General features: G+C 42.9%; 1 protein-coding gene across 3 annotated transcripts in view; it reads left to right on the top strand.

Annotated features, from left to right (window-relative positions):
- Positions 1-21,174, top strand: part of LIFR (LIF receptor subunit alpha) — a 624,070-nt gene that overhangs the window by 430,775 nt on the left and 172,121 nt on the right. For all 3 annotated transcript variants that reach the window (XM_069627155.1, XM_069627156.1, XM_069627157.1), the window contains exons 8-9: positions 17,227-17,472; positions 19,694-19,826. In XM_069627155.1, coding sequence (XP_069483256.1) covers positions 17,227-17,472; positions 19,694-19,826 — 379 coding nt within the window. The remainder of the gene's footprint in view (positions 1-17,226; positions 17,473-19,693; positions 19,827-21,174) is intronic.

Here is a 21,174-nt window from a genome sequence, read left to right as displayed (position 1 = left end):
ACCTGCACCCATCGTATACTTCAGACCTGCACCCATCAAGATCACAGGTTTTACATCTGCCTCTGATGTGGGCAGCCACCACCATTACCATTCCTTGCTTAGCTTTTCAATACTATCTCAATTGCAAGCACGCCTCTTAAATATAGGGATGTGATTACCCTGATCGCATAAATAGTTGTTCCAGTCCCAATATCCCATATGGGGAAATCCCAAGATTCCAGCTTTAACTACAGCGATCAGAATACATTTTTGATAGAATCTGCTGCAGTCACAGGCAGTTTTATACATAAGGGATGCAACAGACGTGCTTGTGAAGATGGTCAAAAGAAAGGGGACAGTCACAGAAGCCAGACTACCACAAAACCAAATACCATTAGCAACTAATAGAATCATAAGAGTTCAACAAGATTAAACCACAAAACAACTCGCAAGATTGATCACAACCTGTAATTTAAGAAGCAATTGAAATTGTGCAATTCACATTCACCAATAGTGCACATTGAAAAAGATTAATTTAACTGAAAAGCCTCTGTTACTTAAAGATTTGCTGCAATGATTATATATGTACTTTACAAGATTCCTCACAGCATAGCCATGTCAGGAACTACTCACAGCTTCGGCTTATTTAAATGTGGCACATGCAAGATTTATCCGCTAGCCTGTGAACAGCTGCAAACCACAACATTCATCCTTCTACAATTCCACCCAACTGTAACACTTAACCCCTGATGTATATCATACAAGGCTGAGGATTACTTAACATAGGAGACACCATACACCTTCTTAAAACTTAAGAGCAGTAAAAACCACAGTATGTCTCATGGCATCCCACTGACAGCGGCATATGCATTTGACAATCCAGAATCAATCAGAATTCTAGACATGGAACATGTAAAAATCCCAACACCAAGAAAACCTCATAACCCTGAAAACTCTCTATTCTGCACACAGGACATTCGTCCACAGAGCCAGTGCAAACTGTAAAGCAATTACGATCATGAAAGCATCGAACAAGAGCAGAGCGATCTACAAAGCCATGAAACACCGGTTCAACACCCTGACAGATCCTGCAATTCCATAGTATAGATTTGACATCTCCAAACACAACACAGGCTTCCCACCCATATCAGCCCGCATCATATCAATATTAACCAAGTTCAGGACAATTACTTCAGAAAATCCCGACCCGCCTCAATTGCAACCCTCACACCCAGCAACTACAAATATGACCTGCTCCGCTCCTCCATTGTGAAGGTCATCACTGCGATGCACTTGCACCACGTACCAATGTCATCAATGCATCTCTCAGACAAGCAACCTTCCCGAATTGAATACAAATGGGACAGACCCTCCCCCAGAAAGCCTCACTAAACTTACAAGACCCAGCCAACTATCATCATACCACACTTCTAACCTTCCTCAGCAAGTGATCAAGTTGATTGTTTCCCTCCAGTTGTGCAAAAGGATCACTCTGCACCATTTCTTACAGGAATACTGGTCAGGTTTCTGACCATGATGCAGCACAGGGACCCTGCTGACTCATCCTATGGAACATCTGTCACTTTCACTACCATTGACCATGATAATCTCCTCAACAATATGCCACGCTAATTGGGCTTTGATTGAACAGCCCAGCAGTGGTTCACCTCCAACCTCTCCAAAAGAGAACTCATCCATATGGGCACCAACAGATCCCTCCCAACACTGTGCACTAGGCTGCAGAGTTGCACACATCTCCTATTAAAACCTCTACATGAAATCTGTGGAATAACTGTTCACCAACACTACTAGGTACATCCATATGCAGGTGACCTACAGATGTACCTGAGGATCAATTGCAGCAATAACATCCATCCACTCAAGCACCGTCTGTCCCTCATTTAGGCTTGGATGTCATGTACCTACTGTGAGGTTGGCATCATGGAAGGAGACACAGACAACAGATTAAATATATGAAAAAATGATTTTTATGAATGTAAATGTCAGCAGGGTGTAAGGCCTAACTTGCCCTATACTAAGGTGGGATTTCCCTACCCAAAGAAAACAAGGATAGTCCGTGTCAGTAAGTTCAACTGAAAAGTCTGTCTGTGTCCAAAACCTATGCTTGCATTAACAACTAAGACAAAACAATGTGCAGGGATGTCAACCATAAACTAAACAGTGTTCCAGAAGTAAAGTCCTGAGCTATTGACAGTTCAGGCTTATTCTACAGCTCTTCTTCCCCAAGTACAAACAGGTTCACCACAGGGTTCAAGTTACCTTCTCTTGGACTTAAGTTAATATAGTTCTACACCTTTCTTGGTATTCCCCAAGTTCAATGCAGTTTCTTTGTAGTCAGTCCCAGGGTTCCCTTCCCCAGGTTCAATGCAATAGTTATCACAAAAAGGAATATCTTGAGGCTCCGTCTTTAAGAAAAGTTGCAACAATGCTTCACAGCTCAGGGTTTCCTTCCCCAAGCTTTACATGCACCAATAGTAGTCTTCCTTTTCAACACATAGGGGTTCTCTGGTCTGGGCGCACTGGTCAGACCATTCGGTCCATCCATAACAGGTCGCGCAGCCAGGAATCCTTAGTTTTCCTGCTGTTCCCCCTTCATGCTTTTCCTCCAATTATATTGGTTACTGCCCTTTAAGCATGTTTTGGGGGTTTTAGCGGTTTGATAAGCAACAAACCAATAGTTACTCAAATGTAGTTCTAAAAACAAATAGTTTATTTTACTTGACTTCAACTCTGCAGTCAGAGTCCTTAATTTGACTTGGTTTACTATTTCTTTCAGTGTGTGAAACAAAATTAGCAGGTTTGCTTCTTTCTTTCAATTCATTATTCAATATTAGCCGATTATTGCTTTCTTTCAGTTCATTATTCAATATTATCAGATTGGTGCTTTCTTTCAGTTATTCAATATTAGCAGATTGGTGCTTTCTTCCAGTTGAAATAACTTTACAGCTCCAACTGCGAGTGGAGCATGTATTTGCTACTTTCACAGCCAGCTCAGAGCACCCTGGTCTCCGGGTAACTTCCCCTGCACTCACCAGTTATCAGTCTTCTTCTGGTGGCTCTGGCTGTCTTTCTCCTTTGCTCTCGCTACTGCTTTGGGTTCCATGAGGCCCACTCGCTCTGGGACTGGAGCTGGGCAGGCGCAGGCACCTTCATTCCCTCTGCAAGGCCGTACGCAATGTCCTCTCTGCTCTGGCCTTGCCAGAGCTCAGTGTGCTCCTACTTCACACGGGAGGGTCCCCATTGGCTTGGGGATATCAGCCGGCATCCCATATGCAGCTTGGGTCCCACCACGCCTGCCTCCAGACTTCCGAGGATTCCTGCTTGTCTCTGCCCAAGTTCCCCAGGTCCCTCTTCACTTCACAGCTTCTGCTTTTATACACCTGTGGTTCCTAAATAGGCCACAGGTGTATTCCATTATTCAGTTTTGCCTGACTCTGATTTGATGGACATGCCTGACCTTCATACCTTGGAAATGGGACGAAGACGATACCTTCAAAGTGGTGAGAGTAAGTGGTGTTCATTACTCTGTTACTTCTTCCTCGACTCAGTACTAGAATGGGGGAGAGTGTGTGGTGTTCATTACTCTGTTGTTTCTTCCTTGTCTCAGTACTGTCAGGTACCCCAAGAAGGGAAGAAAGGGGAGCTGATCTACAGTAACCCATAAAGGTGGGGGCAGGGTTATACTGGATGTCACTAGGATAAGAGGGATACCATGTCTCGCCTAAAGGTACCCCACTCCCAATCCCCAAGGACCCTCAATCCAGGTGATCCTCCCTCGCTTGTCCACCCCCAGGGTCAGGATCCAAAAGTGATGGCCTTTCACTGGCCACCTGCGTAGAAGACCCAAGGGGAGTAGGAGGTACAATACTCTCAGGTTTCTCAGACTAGCTTAATCTCAACCCAAAGATTTCCAAATTCATTCTTCTTGGAAACTGCCAGAGTCAATAATTGGCTATCTGACATGAAGCTCAACGGCTTCATGCCTCAATTCCTTACCAGAATAAAATCTTTAAGCTTTACCATGGACTGTGACTTAAAAACTAAAACGCACATCACCAAGAAGGCCAGCGAAGCATTGCACCAGCTTCTCTCATCTGCAAGGTCATGCCTTTAATCACGCCATGAGTTTCAGAACCGTTGTCCAAGCCCTGCATGGTGGCTATGCCCTACTTGCAGGAGTCTCACATGCCACCTTTATCCTTCCCATAGCAATTCAGCATGCGGTAGCATGCCTCTTCACAGACTAAAGAAATTCGACCACACCACTCCTATCTTCAAGCATCTGCACTGACTACCCCTTCAAGCACACATGTTCAAGACAGTCTGCTATACTGTCAAAATCAAAAAATAAAGTACCTGGCCAAGAAACCCACTATCTCCAGAAGCCAAATCCCCACCAGACGCCTGGACATTGCCAGACTGTAAACAAGGACTGTAAGATGGACAAATAGAAAACATGCCTTTTTTCCTTTGTACACCCTGTCCCTGGAATGAATTACTAATCAAGATAAGAGAAGCCCATTCAAACCTGCAGTTCAGGAAGGATCTGAAGATGATACACTTCAATGAGCATCTCATCAATCACTGTTCACTCCAGTACACTCTTCTTCTTCCCCTCCAGTGCTCTACGCTTTCGTGCTCCCCATACTCATCCCACCTCCTTTGCTTCAACCAGCACCCTACTTTTAACCCCATGCAGTGTTCTGTTACTTCACAGCTAGGTTTGCACTTTATAAATCCTACGCATGCATGCATCCCAAACGTGCATGTCAAATCAAACCCAGGAGGAGGAAATATGTAGCAGTCTTATATGCAGACCCATAATTTTGTGTTTCTAGATACATGATATGTATCCAAATATTAGCAACTCAGTCTCTTGACCCTAAAATCCCAACATATTCTTTAGAATGGGCTTCGACAACAAACCGTCTCATGGGTTATAAATGTAAATCTTGAATTAAGTGTTTATTTAATTTTTGTTTACATTCTTTTTTCATTGTCTGCCTCTTATCTATAGTATGCCTTTCGAATTGCCATCCCTTAACTTTACTAGATTGATTTTTACAAAATCCTAGACACATGATGTGCTCTGAGTGTTATTAACAGCGTGCATGCACACCTCGCACCCAGATGAAAGTTTAGATATGATCACAGCAGCTGCTGATCCTATTGCACTATGAACTCACACCTCCCTTCTACATTATGCAACTTTTATTTGTCATCCCTCAGCTGCCGTTCACCATGGAATTTGCTTGCCCCAAGAGAACCAATTACTGTAAAATTCCCTGAATGCACTCCTTTGCACTTGGTGAGTTCAAACACCTTTCTATGCCCCTAACAAGCATGCCACATTCTGAGCATGCTGTGGCAGGTCTTAAGAAGACGCCCGACACGTTGAGGACGTTCTAGATTATCTTTAATCAAATTATAAGAATAATGCCTGTCTGTCCCTATTGTTCGAGGCAATACCCTACCTATTTAAAGGTATATTTATGTACCACTATAATTAACTAAATTAAATGGGCCAAGAGAATGTATTTTCTTCCCCTGGTCTTCTCTTCTCTTCTGATAGTCTTTTTATATTCAGGTTTCTCCTGGTACAGCTTTTTCTTAACGTAATCTCCTTTGATAGTCTGTTATTAACTCTTGTAGTTTTTCAAAAACACGCTTGGGTTTTGTGCTTTCTGTGCTCCTATACTTAGAATATCTTTTCTTCCTTAAAATTGTTGTTCCTCGCTCTTATCACTTATAGACACTTCCCAGTCTGTTAAGTTCAAGTTCAGACTTTCTTAACTTGAGTGTTTCGCGATCCCTTTTTAGGCTTTCTTGACAAAGATTCTCTCTATTAGGCTGTCTTCTTTATCATCTTGTTTACTTGCCAGTATATATTTCCTCTCTTGTTACGCGTTTCTAGGTAGGAATCTCTCCAGTCCTTAACTCTGAAGACATAGGGTGTTTTTCCTTCCTCCCAGGGGTTCTGTTGCAGTCTCTCTTCGCTCCCCACCTGGGTTGGCTAAAGCTCTTTATTATATATTTTTTTACATTTCTTGTTAACCAGTCTCTTCAATGATATATCGTCCTCAGAACTGGGATGAGTTTCTCTCTTCACATGACTTCCTTCTCCCCCAACCAGGTTATTTGTTATTTGCTTTCATACATACACCGGCAGTGGCAATCTGAAGCTATTCACACTTGTCGCCATGGCAGTCTTTGAATCATTATTCAGGTGTCCTCCACACCACTCTGCAAGCATGGCCATGCCACCACTGGGTACATTGTTCCTTTCTCTCTCCTTGTAATGCTTTCCTTATGGCTGTACAAACCGTCTTGCACGTGCCTTCTGGTTTTGTTGAAAGTTGCGGGCTCCGCAACCTGTCTCAGCTCCACCTCAACAAGGCGTGATGTCAGGGGTTTACGCTGCACATAGCACTCTTTCTCTCACTTTTATCTGACTCGTCCCATTTCAATATACACTTCGTTAAAGAGATGGATTCCTTTCTTTTTCCATATCAGTTTCTTTTTACATTGCCTTCAGCCAAATGAAAAGGTGCCACACTACTCTTTATAGCAGACAGTCCTATGAATGCGGCTAGGGTAGGTCATTTAGGGAGTTCCTCATAGGAACGGGAGTCCTCTTTTGGTGACAAGGAGTCTCTCACAGTGAAGTCCCACTTGCCTCGATCCATAGGGTTAGAGGTAGGCTCCCCCCTGTTGAGAAGGGACGAATATCGGCGATTCACCACAATGCTTTCAAACATAGGCATTGATTGTTGCAAGTCCTTCAAAGCTGCACAGTCTGCTGAGAAATACCAATGAATACTTAATCTGTTTGTTATGCAGAATATTTTGTGTTCACTGGGGCTAGCCAAGAATGCACAGTAGAAATACCAGAAATAACTCTAAATGCTCTAAATAAATTACCCACATGCCATTTTTCTTAAGGAGAATGGGTGACCTCCAGCTACTTTGGTTGACTGACAACACGTGACAAAAGAACAAGTGACACGTGGGTCAGATTCACAAGTAGGTAGTTGGGGAAAATGCTTCTAGGGTTGAGGCATTTATCTACAACAACATTAGAAATTCCTCTCTTGGAAGAATAATAAGGTACCTGTGTCAGAATGAGACGAATGATAGTGTGTCAGTGTTCTCTCTCTCTCTTCCTCATGGGGATATGGTCTCCCCCAGAGTTTCTAAGTGATATAGCCCCCAGCCGTTTCTTGGCTCTGCTAGATAGATTTTGATGCGTTAATATGTGGGATGTTCATTAGGTAGACACTCCTTCTCATACCCCCGTCATATACAGTCCTACCTGACCATACTAGGCAGTGTACTCACAACTCCAATAAAGACATTAAATGTGACATCAACGCAAAGGTGGTCTCCAGCTTTATGCATGAGAAGTCACTACAGTGTTACACAATCACAGGCAGCTGGTATACAAAAATGAAAATGACCTTCCTGCGTGAATGTCACTATTTCTCACATATATGCATCAATTTCCAGGATCAATTCTATATTCATCTTAAGTTCTGAATAACATTAGAGATTCCAGTTACAATTCTACCGCTTGCCAGTCAGTATATCAAAATCTTTGACTTCACTTTAAAACATTTAAAAAATATTCATAGTTACGTTTGCAAATGATGCAAAAACCTTGCTTTTGCCAATGACACATATACATGCTAGATTCAAAGAACTGTTTACAGTCTTGTCCTCTGCTTCACATTAATGTTGTGCTCTGGGCAACAGACTTGTGCACAATTTACTCTTTGTTTACAATAATTTGGATATGCTGATTTTGGGCTACAGAACTAATGTTTTCAATTTAGAATGCACAGACTATTTCAGACTGGGTCTACCAACCTGAGAAAATGAAATGGGTTTCAGATTGCTTTGAGCCAATATAAATACTCCTCCTCTTTGAAATCACTGTGCAATTTCAGAATGATGGGTTGTATAGGATTTATATTTGCACTATTTTTATGGGAATAGAAATTACTCTCAATGTCTCTCATTAAGTAACTAAAGCTTTCACAAAACATACACAATCAAACTGATCCCCATTAGGCCATGCTATGGAGCCTTCTAATCATGTTGCCTATATCTGTGATATTGCAATGATATATTTAATGAGATTAAGGTTTTATTAAAGACCTGTGTACTGAATGCATAGAAGGGCTTTCTATATCATTGTACACACAGCACACACAGGTATTTTAAGTTGGAATGAATGACAACACACATTTTACCTGCAGTGAGAATGCACTGTTTCTTTTTGATAACATCTTCCCAAACCACCCCCTTTTCAAGACTTAGCAGGGAAATAGTTATAGAGAGCATAAATCAATTACTTTGGGGAAATCTCATGCTCACTTTTGGTTACTCTTTAGAGGCATGAAGTCGGGGGAAATCTGCACTTGCCCAGGTGAACCTGTGTCAACATTAGGTTCCCTTCTGATAGATCCTCTTGTGGAAAGGAGTCATTCTCTGGAACAGGAACCTCCCCTTTAACAGCCCTTAAATTGGCCTCTCTTTAATCATCCAATAGGGACAGGTGTATTTGCTGAAGCTCTTCCCGGTGTAAAAAAAATAACTCTCCTGTGTACCAGCACAGTTTTAAAGTCTCCATAATTCTCAATTTATGTCATCATTTGGTAACAGTATATAATTGGCCAAGTGCTTTCATTGACCCATCTCCTAGTTGAACACTCCCTTTGACTACAAATCCCCAGTTGTCACTCAGTGATTATTATTTCTATATTTGTGGTCAGAAAAGTTGGGTCCCAAAAACTAACTAAACAATTTGGTCTTTCTTCCATAATTGATGACAGTAACATGCAAACCAAGCCCATTTGAATCTGTGTTTGGAGCTGCAAGTTTAGGCACCACTGTTTGGCATATTGTTTCATAAAATTGTGTTTTTATTCTTTGATGACAAGTCGTATTTGTTGTTGAAACAAAGAGTAGTCTTTGATCCTTAAAAAACACTTGGTTTCATGTTCATATGTCTTGTCATATGTCTTGTTGTTCAAAGTTATGAGTAATATTCACTTTCTGTATACAGTCATTGGTAATTATGTGCTGCTTTAAAATAAAGGAAATATGTTTTGCTTTGCTGTTGGTGTATAGGTCAGTATAACTGTTTTATTAAAACAAATTGTTTTATTGTTATGATTTGAATTTTAATGTTTTGTTTGTGTTAATTTTGTAAAGGTTTTGTAAAACCAACACAAATTAAAAAAATCAATTAAAAAAAAATCAAGGAAATATACATGCCTAAACTTGCCCTGTATTTCCCCACGAGTGTGTTGTGATCAGCACAGGACTCTGGTAAACAGACCCACATCACAAGTTCACTGAGGACATGATTAATGTAAGTCAGTGAATGGGGGTCATTGCTCCCATTGCCTTAGCCCCATGCACTTGCTAGGTATTATGGTGATTCATGCTTGGGCATGTCATATTAAGTGCAATCAAAGCTAAAATGTAAATGCAAACAGACTTTTGTTAGCAGAGACTAATCTCTACATTCACTGCAAATTCTACTTTGCTGGAATATTACAGTATGTTTCTAACATTGTCTTCTGGAAGCGACTTCCTGAGGTTGGAGGGCTTTTGCTCAGAGTTGAAATACAGGTGACAATGTCAGCTGAAATGAGTGCAGTGTTATCCAAACCAATATAAATATTCTTCTTTCTTTTCTACATTTATAATGATATAATTTTTACATTTAACATTATTTCAAATGATTTAAATGGCATATATTACAGATTTCAATCCACTTATCAATTAGCCGCCCTCCATTTGAAAGCAAATAACAAGTTAGTTTAGAAAATCACAGGTGAAGACATTAACGAGATCTTTCAGTATTACACATAAATCACTGTTTATAAACTTGGCAGTGTTTTCCAGGTAATGTAACATAGGCGCCAGTTCTTTGGCTCCCTTGCATTTCCACATATGCAGCTAGAGACAGGGTGCTGCCCACAGAATAAGGGTCTAATACTGCTTTCTGAGTCTCTTACCTCTGAACACATCACTTAGGTCAGGAGTGGGGTGGCTCTACAGCTCCTACCTCGTACCACCACTATTTATGTAACAGCTATAGTGATATTGCCCTTTTAGGCCAGCTTTCCTCTGCTACACAGCATTAGCCAAGCTTTGAGAAAAGTCTGATTGAGCCCCTGAAGGACAAAAAAAGTAATGTTAATTACAGCCTGCAAATTTTCAACATTTTCACGTTTTAACTACAGACTAGAATGGTCAAGTTTACCTTTTAGACTGATAAGCCTTTTCTTTATTGTTACTCACAGTACCTTTCACTCCTCACCCACAGGCCAGAGGAAGTGCAGTGACCGAAACACGTGCACATGTTTTACGGAAGATTTTTTAGTGACAAAAGACAATCACATTTTAAGTAACTCTCCATGTTATCGTTCACTTAATAAACACAAATATTTGAAAAGAAACCATATTAACAGTGTGTGTGCGCACCAACTGTGATGATTCGCAAGGTAAGGTCACTTCTCCCGCGGGTGGTAGGGGTGATCCTTTCCCATGAGGCTAGGGAGGTGCAGCTGCTAGGGTTGGTATAATGCAGGAGAACCTCATGCAGAGAGACTCGCCCTGTGGGGATAAGGACGATCACCTAGAGTATACCAAGTTGGCCAATGTCACACCTCAACCTCACCTAACCACCTCCCCCCTGTGGGATATATTTACCCACTCCGCTGTACTCCCTTTCAGCAGAAACAGCTAAATGGCTGTGCTGACTTCCTATGAGCACTACTACTTTTTGCAACTACAAAAAGATGGCTGCACCATCTTGCCAAGCATATATTGGGCAGGATGGAACAAAGGGGCACACTGAAAAAGCCTGCCAGTGTGTTGCTTACATATACAAAATAAGGGGAGTGAAAAAGCAGCACTGCTTTGCTGCAAGCCCAAAGTTCCCATTGAAAAAGGGAAATATTTACATTTAAAAATGATGCTGCTCTGATGCGCTTTTCCTCCGATTCTTCATCACAATACTTGTATTAATGAGACCCCGCCATGCACATTCATTCACATTGTGCTCCTGCAGACAAGAACAGTATCCCTGAATGGCAGGCTGTTGTTCAGCTCTGAAGAGATCAAAAGAAGCTTTACTTCAGCTACATGGAAAAACCCTTGACTTTTGCTACAAAATGTCAAAATCACTGCTTTACAAGAAATTCTAGCTCTCTGCGTGCATGCCAATCTCAAGAGACCTTGGCCTTGTACAGACTGTTGTGTACAAGAAGCTAACTATGGCTGCAAAATAATGTTGAAGTGCAGATGGAAGAGACAAACCGAATTTGCAAGGACAATGCCAGCAGTCACCACATGTTTAAAATGTACTTTTGCAAAGAAATAAAAATACATGTTTAAAAGTGTATGTTTGATAAGGCCTTGCCATTATCTAGAAATGTGAAGGGGTTTGTGCTGTGAAATGTATATGAGAGATCTTATCCAACAGGCTTTGTTCTGATTTATAACAAAAATCAATAAAATAGGAATTAAACTGCATTGGCTAGATTTTGCAAGCTCCAGAACATGTTTTTCCTTCTGGCTAAGCTAAGGCGTTCCCCAAAAGGAACCACCATAAACCTCCAGGACACTTGGCTGATAATTACTAGGTTGGAAAACTTTAACTGACTAAGACAAAGAAAGTTCACATGCTCATCAAACTTTCGTCTGGGCTGAGCCTTCTACAATAGAAATTCTGGGACACGAGTATGTGAAAAAGAAAATCACACCTCCCCTTGACTTCTACAAGAAGCTTCAAAGAAAAACTCCATGCCGACCCTGGCTAAGGGTGGGTCACCTGGAAAGGCATGACCATATTTGGAGGACAATGCTGACCGTTTGGTTTAAACAGCTATTTTATTAAGACATTTTCAGACTTTTATTTTTTTAGGTGACAGCACTCTAGACAGACTCTTGACTGAATTTTCTGCACCTTCGTTCCTGATCTTCTGCCTCCATCTTGGCAGACTCCAGATCCCACTACAAGGCCAAAGCATTGCTGACCATCCCAGCAAGGGAGAATCTGTGGTATTCCTTTGGGATGCATCCTGAATCCAGACCAGCTTTTTGCCCACTGACTACATGCCCGCTGCAACCCCACCATTCAGCTGTCCTGATTATCCGGTGACCAGACCTTTGTCTTTTGCCGGGAGAGTGCGCTATCCAGTGACCAGAATCGTTTGTGACCAGAACCAGTTGACTCTTCAAAAATCCCAGATTCAAAAGTGGACTGTTGGTATCCCACATCCCATGACACATAGTCTACACCATCTTGACTTTTGTCTTTGTTCCACTCTCTAAGCAATCCTATCCATGCCCTGGTAACGTGTTAAAACTGTTAGAATTCTCTGTGCACCCTGTCCTTGATTTTCTAAGTGCTACCCCACATCTCTCTATTAATTCTGACTTGTGTAGATCATAAGCCCGTAGTCATATTTTGAGTAATCAAACTAATTTCCACATAAAGTTGAACGCTGGGGTGACAAGGTTGACGTCGCGAATCAACCTTGGATATTACTGTGTCCCTCTTTAACAATGTAGTCTAAATAATTTAGTTTAAGTAAAATGTGCCTTTCTTTCAAAACCGATTTTCTCATTTTTAACTGCTTTATTTTCCTAAAAACGAACCTCATTCTACCTTCCAAATCTCTCTCAATTCACCAGCTATACCCCTCCTTTGACCTCCACATTATCACTGTGATGTGCCTCTGTTCCCCAGCCCAAAAAACGCATACGAATTCAGTGTGTTTCACCCATTTTTGTAAAACCCGTTTCTAACATTTGCTGAAAAAGTGTAAATGCAACTTTTCCACGTATGAATCCGGCTGCACTGGGTTTTCAATTTCAACCTGCTTTGTGAACTGTATGCTTTTGTGATACTTTACCTTATAGTTGCTAGTGAAAAGCAATACCTGATACTGTAATAAAACATATGAATATCCTTAGTGGGTTGAGGGAATATTGCAGGGGGGAACCTTAACTTGGGTGCTATCTATCCTAATTCAAAAGTGCTCCTATTCATTTGTGCTTTCGATATGTTTATGTAGAAGGTTAACCAAGTGCATTGCTTTCTTTTCCACTGTCAATATCACCCCATTGGTGATTGCTGCCCAATATTGAAATTTGTGTGATTTTTGTGAATTTTAAAAATAAATAAAATATTGTATTTTCACCAACCGGCCTGGTTCATGGTCTATTGTGACCTGGGGTATTTGTAAAAGTGTGTGTGAGATGGGTCGGGTACTGGCTCAATTTGAATTAGTTGAAATTAAAGAAAAAGCATTCCTATTGAGCACCACATTCCAGGCGTAGACCAAGTGCCCTGGTCCAGTGTGTGACGCCCGATTGGAATCCTTAACACCCCCCCCGTGCCAAGCAACTTACCTGATTCACGTATTTCTGAAGTGTAGGAGAAACAACAACAGAAAGTGCCAGCATAAAGAAGAGCACATGAAGATTACTTAGTGTGCTAGTACTGGTATGAGGTGGCCCAGATGATGCATGAAAATCAATCCATGAAGAACAACAAAGAACTTTGACAATCCACCATGTCGGGACTGGCAACATTGTATAAGAAGAGAAGGACTGAAAACTTCATCAAGCACAGTCGCCAGAGGCTGCAGGTGTGAGCGAGAATTTTCGAATCCTGTCAGCTGACTGGAATGAACCACTAGCGAAGGACATCAGCAAGGTGCTGAGGGAGTTCTCTGTGGGTCCAGCTGGAGCGGACCTGAACATGATGCAGGAAGAAGTTGAGCAGTCTAGGAGAACATGGAGCCACTGCACTGCTTCAGAGACAGCTAAAAAGAAGAATGAATAGACAGAGAAACGTGCCCCAGTCCCAGGAAGCCACAGTGGCGTACCGAAGTCCCACCAAAGGTAACAGGAGCTGCAAGAGACCCAGGAGGGACACAACAGTGGAAGCGAGGTAGGCTTGAGAGGCTCTCCACCAAACCAGTACCCTTGCCACAGTGGCAGGGAAAAGACCATTGAGGCACGGAAAAGAATTTTGGGGTAAGCTCACTGAGATAAGGGTCTGGGACCCTGATAGAAGTATACTAAGTATCTGATGAAAGCATCCTCACCACAATGGCAGGGAAAAGTCCACTGTGCCCCTGAGAAGGACTTCCCACTGACCACCAGAGAAGGGTCCTAGGACCCTAAGCTAAGTATATTGAGCATCAGAAGAGAACTTCCTTGTCAAAGAGGCAGCAACAAGTCCAATGGCCATCAGAGAAGGGTCTGCGTCCCCGATAGAAGTATTCCAAGTATCTGTGGAAAGCATCCTCGGCGCTGTGGCAGGTGTGAGAAACCTGAAGGTGTCTCACCCATTAGTCACTGGAGAGCTGTCATCCAGGTGGCCAGGACATGGCCATTGCTATTGGATCCAGTTAATGGGGGTGGACCGGTGGGGGAGGATCATCTGGATGGGGGGATCTTCAGGGAGTGGAAGTTGGACACCGAGAAGTGAGACATCCTTACCCTTTTCCCCATCCTACCCTGTAGGATATTTCGAAGCTCTGCACCCAACCCCCTTTTCCCGACACAAACACTTAGAGGACTAACACCAGAGCCATTTACTTGACGTGTCCTAACACAAGGATCAGGCAGAGTCATGCTATTGACAATAACTACACACACCTGACGGCCCTTTCCCTTCCCCACAGGGATAAAAGGCAGAGCACAAGAGCACACTTTGAGCATGGACAAATGCTTGAGGAGGCAGCTATTCCAGGATGGCAGTTCAAACGGAGAAGAAAGGCAGCAAGACCATAAAGGACAACAAGGAAAGAAGTGCCCTTGGCCTTTTCGACCCAAGCCTGCGAAGCCCCCATGAAAGGAATCATAAGACCGAGACCTACAGCTGACGTGTGGTGTAACGGATGCCCATGGTCTGCAGGACCCTCCCGAACTGATAACCGAGGCGGGGAGGAGCGCCTGCTACTGTGGTACCGTCCTTGAATCCAGAGTCACGAAACAAGGAGGTCAACACAGCCGGTGAGTCGGAGGGAGTACCGATAGTAAATGTGGACGGTGTTCAGTGAAGGTTGCAAACAGCAGCTTATTATGAACAAAGAATTAGTGTGCTACTGAAATTCTAAAACCCAGGGAAAGACCAGCTGCAGAGTGATCTGGCGCCACGTTGGCGTCCATATGAAAGACACTGGCTGGTTCCCTTTTTCTTGTGATTAATATAGTAAGAAGAAGCCGTAGGAATGGCTGGCACACAGAGGTAATTAGGTCATACAAGGGTTAAGCCAAAATCCCTTGTACAATCTAATGTCCTTAACCCATTACCAAAGTTGTGACAGTGTGAAACAGGCGTGTCTGCCCGGCTGAGGGAAAATGCTGTATGATCGATAAATGTGGAAAGCCTGACTGGTGGCTAGAAAAATCCAAGGGAAGTGAATCCTGCAAGGTATTAAGAATAAGGGAACTGTGTAAAAACTGGCAAATGTCAACCCGACTGAGGGAAGCCAAGGATCCAAAAAGGATAGGAGCCTGGTTGAGGGGGCTCCATGGGTGAAAGGAAATCACCTGATGGGAGGATTACTGAAAGGAACTTTTTGTTTGTTGTTTATAGTACACCAGGCCCTCTGAGGCAAGAGACTTGGTGTAAAAGAGACTTAGCCACAGAAGGCCCCGATATTTTGGAGATTAACTGTGAGCTTGTGATGGAGAAGCCCCGGAATGTGCTGTGCTCGAGAGTCCCGCCATGGCCCATGCTAAATACATGAGGAAGGGAGGCCCGAGTTGTACCATCCTCTTATCATTTTGTGACCACTTCTTTCTTTTCTGATGAACATTGTCCCACACTATTTTGCAACTTAGTGGTAAGGATTGGCAATAGTTATTTTATTAATATAGCCCCTTTTTATTTGACAAGACGCCACTGGGACTGTCTTATTATTATTTGATGGTCGTAGCTTGCTCCCATCTTAGATTTAGGTTTAGATTAGGTGTTTGTCACCCATTTATAAAGTTTAATAAACACCCTTGAACTGTAATCACTTGTGTCTGTCTTTACTGTTGCCACCATGAGCTCCTTACCCAGGGAAAAGTCCACTTAGGCCCCTAGAAAGACTTGGGACTTTGTCAATAGTAGGAGAAGGGAGTCCTTCTCCTGGTTCGGAAAGTTGAGGAAACTGAATGCCCTTTTGCATTCAGAGACGTCAGGGGAAGGGAGCCATTCCCCCTGGCTTTGCTACGAACTATATTGTAGTGACTGGATCACTACCAGGAGAAGGGAGTAATTCTCCTGGTTCTGAAAATAGAGGAAATTGAAATTCCTTTTGATCAAGAGATGCCAGGCGAAGGGAGTCATTCCCCCTGGCTTTTGTATGAATTATATTGGAGTATGTGAACCAATACCAGGAGAAGGGAGTCATTCTCCTGGTTTCGAGAGTTGACTGTTGTAAAAGATTTGTTGGAACCACAAGTCTGGTGAAGGGAGTGATTACTCCTGGCGGCCTTTTTGCCAAAGAACATTTCTGGGAATAGCACCCACCTACCAAGAGAAGGGAGCCATTCTTCTGGAGAAGGAACTTTTTTCGGTTGTCTTTAGTTGTAGTGTAAGGGATAGAATTAGATTGTGAGACACAGGATAGTGGATTTTGATTTCGACTGATATTCTGACAGCCCATTTTTAGTATTAGTTTGAGGTAGGGAAACCCTTCTTAGAAGATGGGGATAGTAAGGGTTTATTTTTCTTACAAATAAGTCTTTGCCCACCACCATGCCACCTTTGTGTGGGCATCCTTCTTCCACACCCTTACAAAACACATTTCTCAAGTTCCATGTCCTGCAGAATCGACATGTGCATTGAGTGCAACTGCTGTTTTTTACCAGAATACGAAGACCCGAGTGACGGTGCACAGGAACAATTCTGCAATAGTCCTCATTGTGTTCCAATGTTCCTTTTGTCATTCCATCCCTGAAATAGTAGAATTGTAAAAAAGGGTTCTAACATCCTATATCTGTTGTTACTAATGTAATTGTAGGTATATCATCTAATAGGAATCTGAAATAAATATTTGAAATGCAGTATTTTATGATATAATATTTCCACTGCGGGTATGGGTGGCAGATATATTGTTACTCTATTGAAGGTCTTCATTCTGCGGCTCTCTGAAAATAGAAAAGGCCCAGTAATGTCTTTATTTTCTTTTTGCCCAGGGTCAACAGAACCTTCAGTCCTTCCTGATGAGAAAGTTGTTCCAGCTGGTTCAAATATGACGTTTTGTTGCATCGTTGAAAAGGGGGAGAAAGTATCCTCATTGTCTTACGGAAGCACATACTATCCCCTCATACCTCTCGGCGATTACAGTAGTGCAATTAAGGTCTATAATATGGATGTGTCACGATCCAGTGGAGCAAACATCGTCTGCAATAAGTACCAAGGAGCTGTTATTTTTGTTGGCTGTGAGTATCAAACTGTCCACTCATGACCTGTCCTGTGAATAAGAATCACTTCAATTTCGCTCTCGAGTTTTAAGTTATTATTGAAGTTCTTATTGAAGTTTGGAATTTTTGAAAATGAATTGTTGGAAACAACTTTACTAATTGGGAAACCAATTCTGAATTCACTTTTACTTTAAAATTGTAGCAATCCCCTTTTATGCATTCTAGAGCCCTGACAATGGCATATACTCAGATAAGGTAGACCACACAGTTGCTGGTTAATAGGAGAGAAGGGCTAAACATTTTTTTTTTTTACAAAAGGCGTAACCAAAGACAAATATTAATTAAAATGTTAACAAAATACCTTTCCAGGGCATATGTTAAATGTATCAAAAATCCTATATAATTTATTTAAAGGTGTAAAATTAACCACGATTCACAGAGCTCCAATCCGGGCAAATAGACTGCAAATAGAATAAAGAGTGAAGCACAGATTAATGGGCAGGCTTTTAGATTGAAGTTGGTTCCTCAGAGGCCTGTAAATTAATCCCTCAGGGAAAGTTTAAGAAGGATTTAAAGGAGTTACGGGGATAGCGAGACATAGGCAACTGTTCACCTTCCGCTGTAGGGCTAATCCTTCTTTGGTGCTGCTCTGCATGATGTCTGGAATGCCAGACTGCCCATTCGCTTCCCTGCTTTGCTCCCTGCTGATAAAGCATAATGATGGCAAGTGGATCCTCCTCTGCTTGCCTGCCTACTCTCCTTCGGGGGAACGGTAGGTTGATCAAGAATAAGGACACTGTGCTGCTGTGTCACAGACCCTCTTGCTCCTGCTATCCCCTTGCCTGCCAGTCTCCCAGGTCAGCCAGGACTACCCGTTTGCCTCCCTGCTTGGCTTCGGGGGAGAGGCGGGCTGATAAATCGTAAGAACGCTCCAGGGCAATGCCACAGACCCTCCTGTTAACTCCTGCTTGCCTGCCGGTCTCCTAGGTCAGACAGGACTGCCTCTTTGCATTGCCGCTTTCACTTGTTATTTGTGGCGCAAAAATGTTTTCTTTACTCCACTCCTACATTTTCCCCATGATATTCTCGGGCACTGCCAAGCAAGTAGGGCCTCCACCACTCAGTGGGTGTCTTCCATTACAGTGCATTCAAATGCAGTCTGGCCTCAGGCAGATGGTATCCAATTTCCCTTCAGAAGGTGATCACCAACATTCTCAGGAAGAGCCATGGGTGGGCCGCTTGGCCCCTGGAGATGCACAGCTGTTTCATTTTGATCACCACACACACTAATGTCTTTACCTCCCATACTTGGTGGGCTGACATCTCCACAATACCAGGCCATGTTTGCCAGCATAGCACAATCTGGCTGGCCCCTTGACAAAACTGCAAGAGCAGCATCCCTGTGAGGGTAGCCTTCCTCTTAGCCTCTCTCAACATTCTCTATTTTCGCCTATGGAATAGCAAGGATTATAGGACCTGCTCTCTGGAGAACAGAGGACCCACACAGGAAGACCTCATGCTCTCACACGCATGGAAGCGGGAAGTGCTGGGACCAGCTGTCCAGTTTCCCGTCAATCTCTGGGCTGGGCAGTGGCAGCAGGGTGGCTTATTGTGCTTCACACACAACAAAGAAAGAATCATACTCCATGGTCACCAGAACAAAGCAATGGCCGACCACGTATCCCATAACAACGCAGAAGAACTCCTGAGCCCTCTCATTTCATTTGGTCTAAACCATCTCGCTGGCAAGTTCCATTCCACTGACCACGAAAGGGTGACCAGTCTATTGGCCCTGCATAGGAATGTGCTAATTTATGAGCAAACCATCAGCCCTCATACCATGTTTGATGCCAGCAGGCCTGCAATAAACAAACTTTCCATATGTTCATTTTTCCTGTTCAAAGAAACCATAATACTGGAAAAAACAGTAGCTTTCAATGCACCCACACAATGGTTATGATTTAATTCCTAAACAAAATAAATATTTAAGCACCTGCGTTTATATTACGAATGCGGTTTGGTAATCCCCAGCAGGAAAGGCATAATTGAGCCAGCTGTTGCCTGTAGCCAGAATGATAGCACATAGTACTGTTCTCGCCCTACAGCTTTCACGACTCGAGCTAACTACAAAGAGATGTCTAACACATTGCAAATGACTTGCTAACCAGCATTAAGTGCTGGTCATTATGCACCTGTGTGGACACGCCTTTCCAACCATATGTATTCTCATGTGTTGCAGATCCCCCTGATGTCCCTCAGCACCTGACCTGTGAGACCCATTTGTTTGATGTGGTGACATGCAGTTGGAATGTTGGTAGACAAACGGGTCTCTATTCTGAACGTCGCGAAACCAAGTATTTTTTATATGAAGGGTATGTCGTTTTAAAATCTGAATTCATCTGTTCGTGAGCAATGCTCTCATGCTTTGCCTGTTAGTGATGCAAATATCTGCCTGGCATAAACTTGAGATGTTGTGGCTGCATTGGTTGTAATAGCCCTTACAGGCTCGGCCAGTGTTTTAGGATACGGTGCTCCTGGTGCTTGCTTGAAATCTTGCATTCTGCCATCATGCTGCGATGTCTTACATTTAACTTCGCTATTCCGAGACTAGTATGCATGCACGTAGTAAGTAATAAAAGTGTGGATGAACTTCTCTTTTTCAATGTTCCTGGGCTATTTATTCTTTTACTGTGGGAGTTCTCACTTTATTTATTTTTTTCTAATTAAGAATTGGTGCCTAATGTCTTTTTTCCTTTCAGAACTGTTAGATGCTGATGCAGCCAGGCGGTATTAAGATGTTTGTCTTGTTAGTGCTAATTCTCACTAGCAGATCCTCACTGCCCCCCCCACCCCCTATGCCCTTTGCATTCTCCAATCCTGTGAGCTCGAATGGTTCATGGTGAACCCATTTCTGAATGTTGCACCTCTTAAACACGCAAATAACAGTACCTTCATGGCAGTGGCGCCTCCCTCTGGAACAGCCTCCCTGCCTCGAGGAGAACCATCTCCGGTTCCGGAAGCACCTCCAGACCTTCCTCTTTGCTTCTGCTTTCGCTCCTCCTCTCCCCTGCTGATCTCCTGGCTGAATCTGAATCTGCACTGGTTACCTGGCTACTCTCTGATCTCGGGCCCAGGTCCCCTCCCCGCCAGTTGCACACCTGCACTGCCCCATGGAAACCCTTAAACTTGGGGACTGTATCTGTACCCACACAGCCCTCACTAGCACTTGGCCCCTGATGTTTCCTCTTACCCATGCACTTGCCACCAGCTGGTCGCACTTTTAATTATTGTCTTTATTTATTTGACTGTTATCCTATGTACTCCCCTGGCCCCTCCCCTTTCCCCCTTCACTTTTCCCCTTCACCTCCCCCCTGCACTTGCGCGATCTCATTGTCACCGGGCACAGTAGGATCGCTGTCTCTCTTCCCTCTGTTTCCCTTCCCTTGCCTCATCGTGCCTTGAAACTCTTGTCTATAGGTGTATTATTAATGCCATATGTCATATCATATATCAAGAAGATAATCTGGAAATGTCCATGCAGCATAATCTACTTTGCAGCATAGCCAACATTTGAGAGGGTCTACTTGAGATTGTAGGGAGATTCACAAGATTATCAATGTACCCATTGTTTCCTAGTAACAGACATTTTGAGAGAAGTGCCAGGAACCATAAGAAATTCTTTAATCTTGGGGCCTAATGAGAAGCCATGAGCTCTTTATG

Source organism: Ambystoma mexicanum, chromosome 6p (genome assembly GCF_040938575.1).
Source record: "Ambystoma mexicanum isolate Mex_15411 chromosome 6p, UKY_AmexF1_1, whole genome shotgun sequence".
NCBI lineage: Eukaryota > Metazoa > Chordata > Amphibia > Caudata > Ambystomatidae > Ambystoma > Ambystoma mexicanum.
Note: the sequence above shows the minus strand (reverse complement) of the source record. Positions and strands in the feature narration are given on the sequence as shown.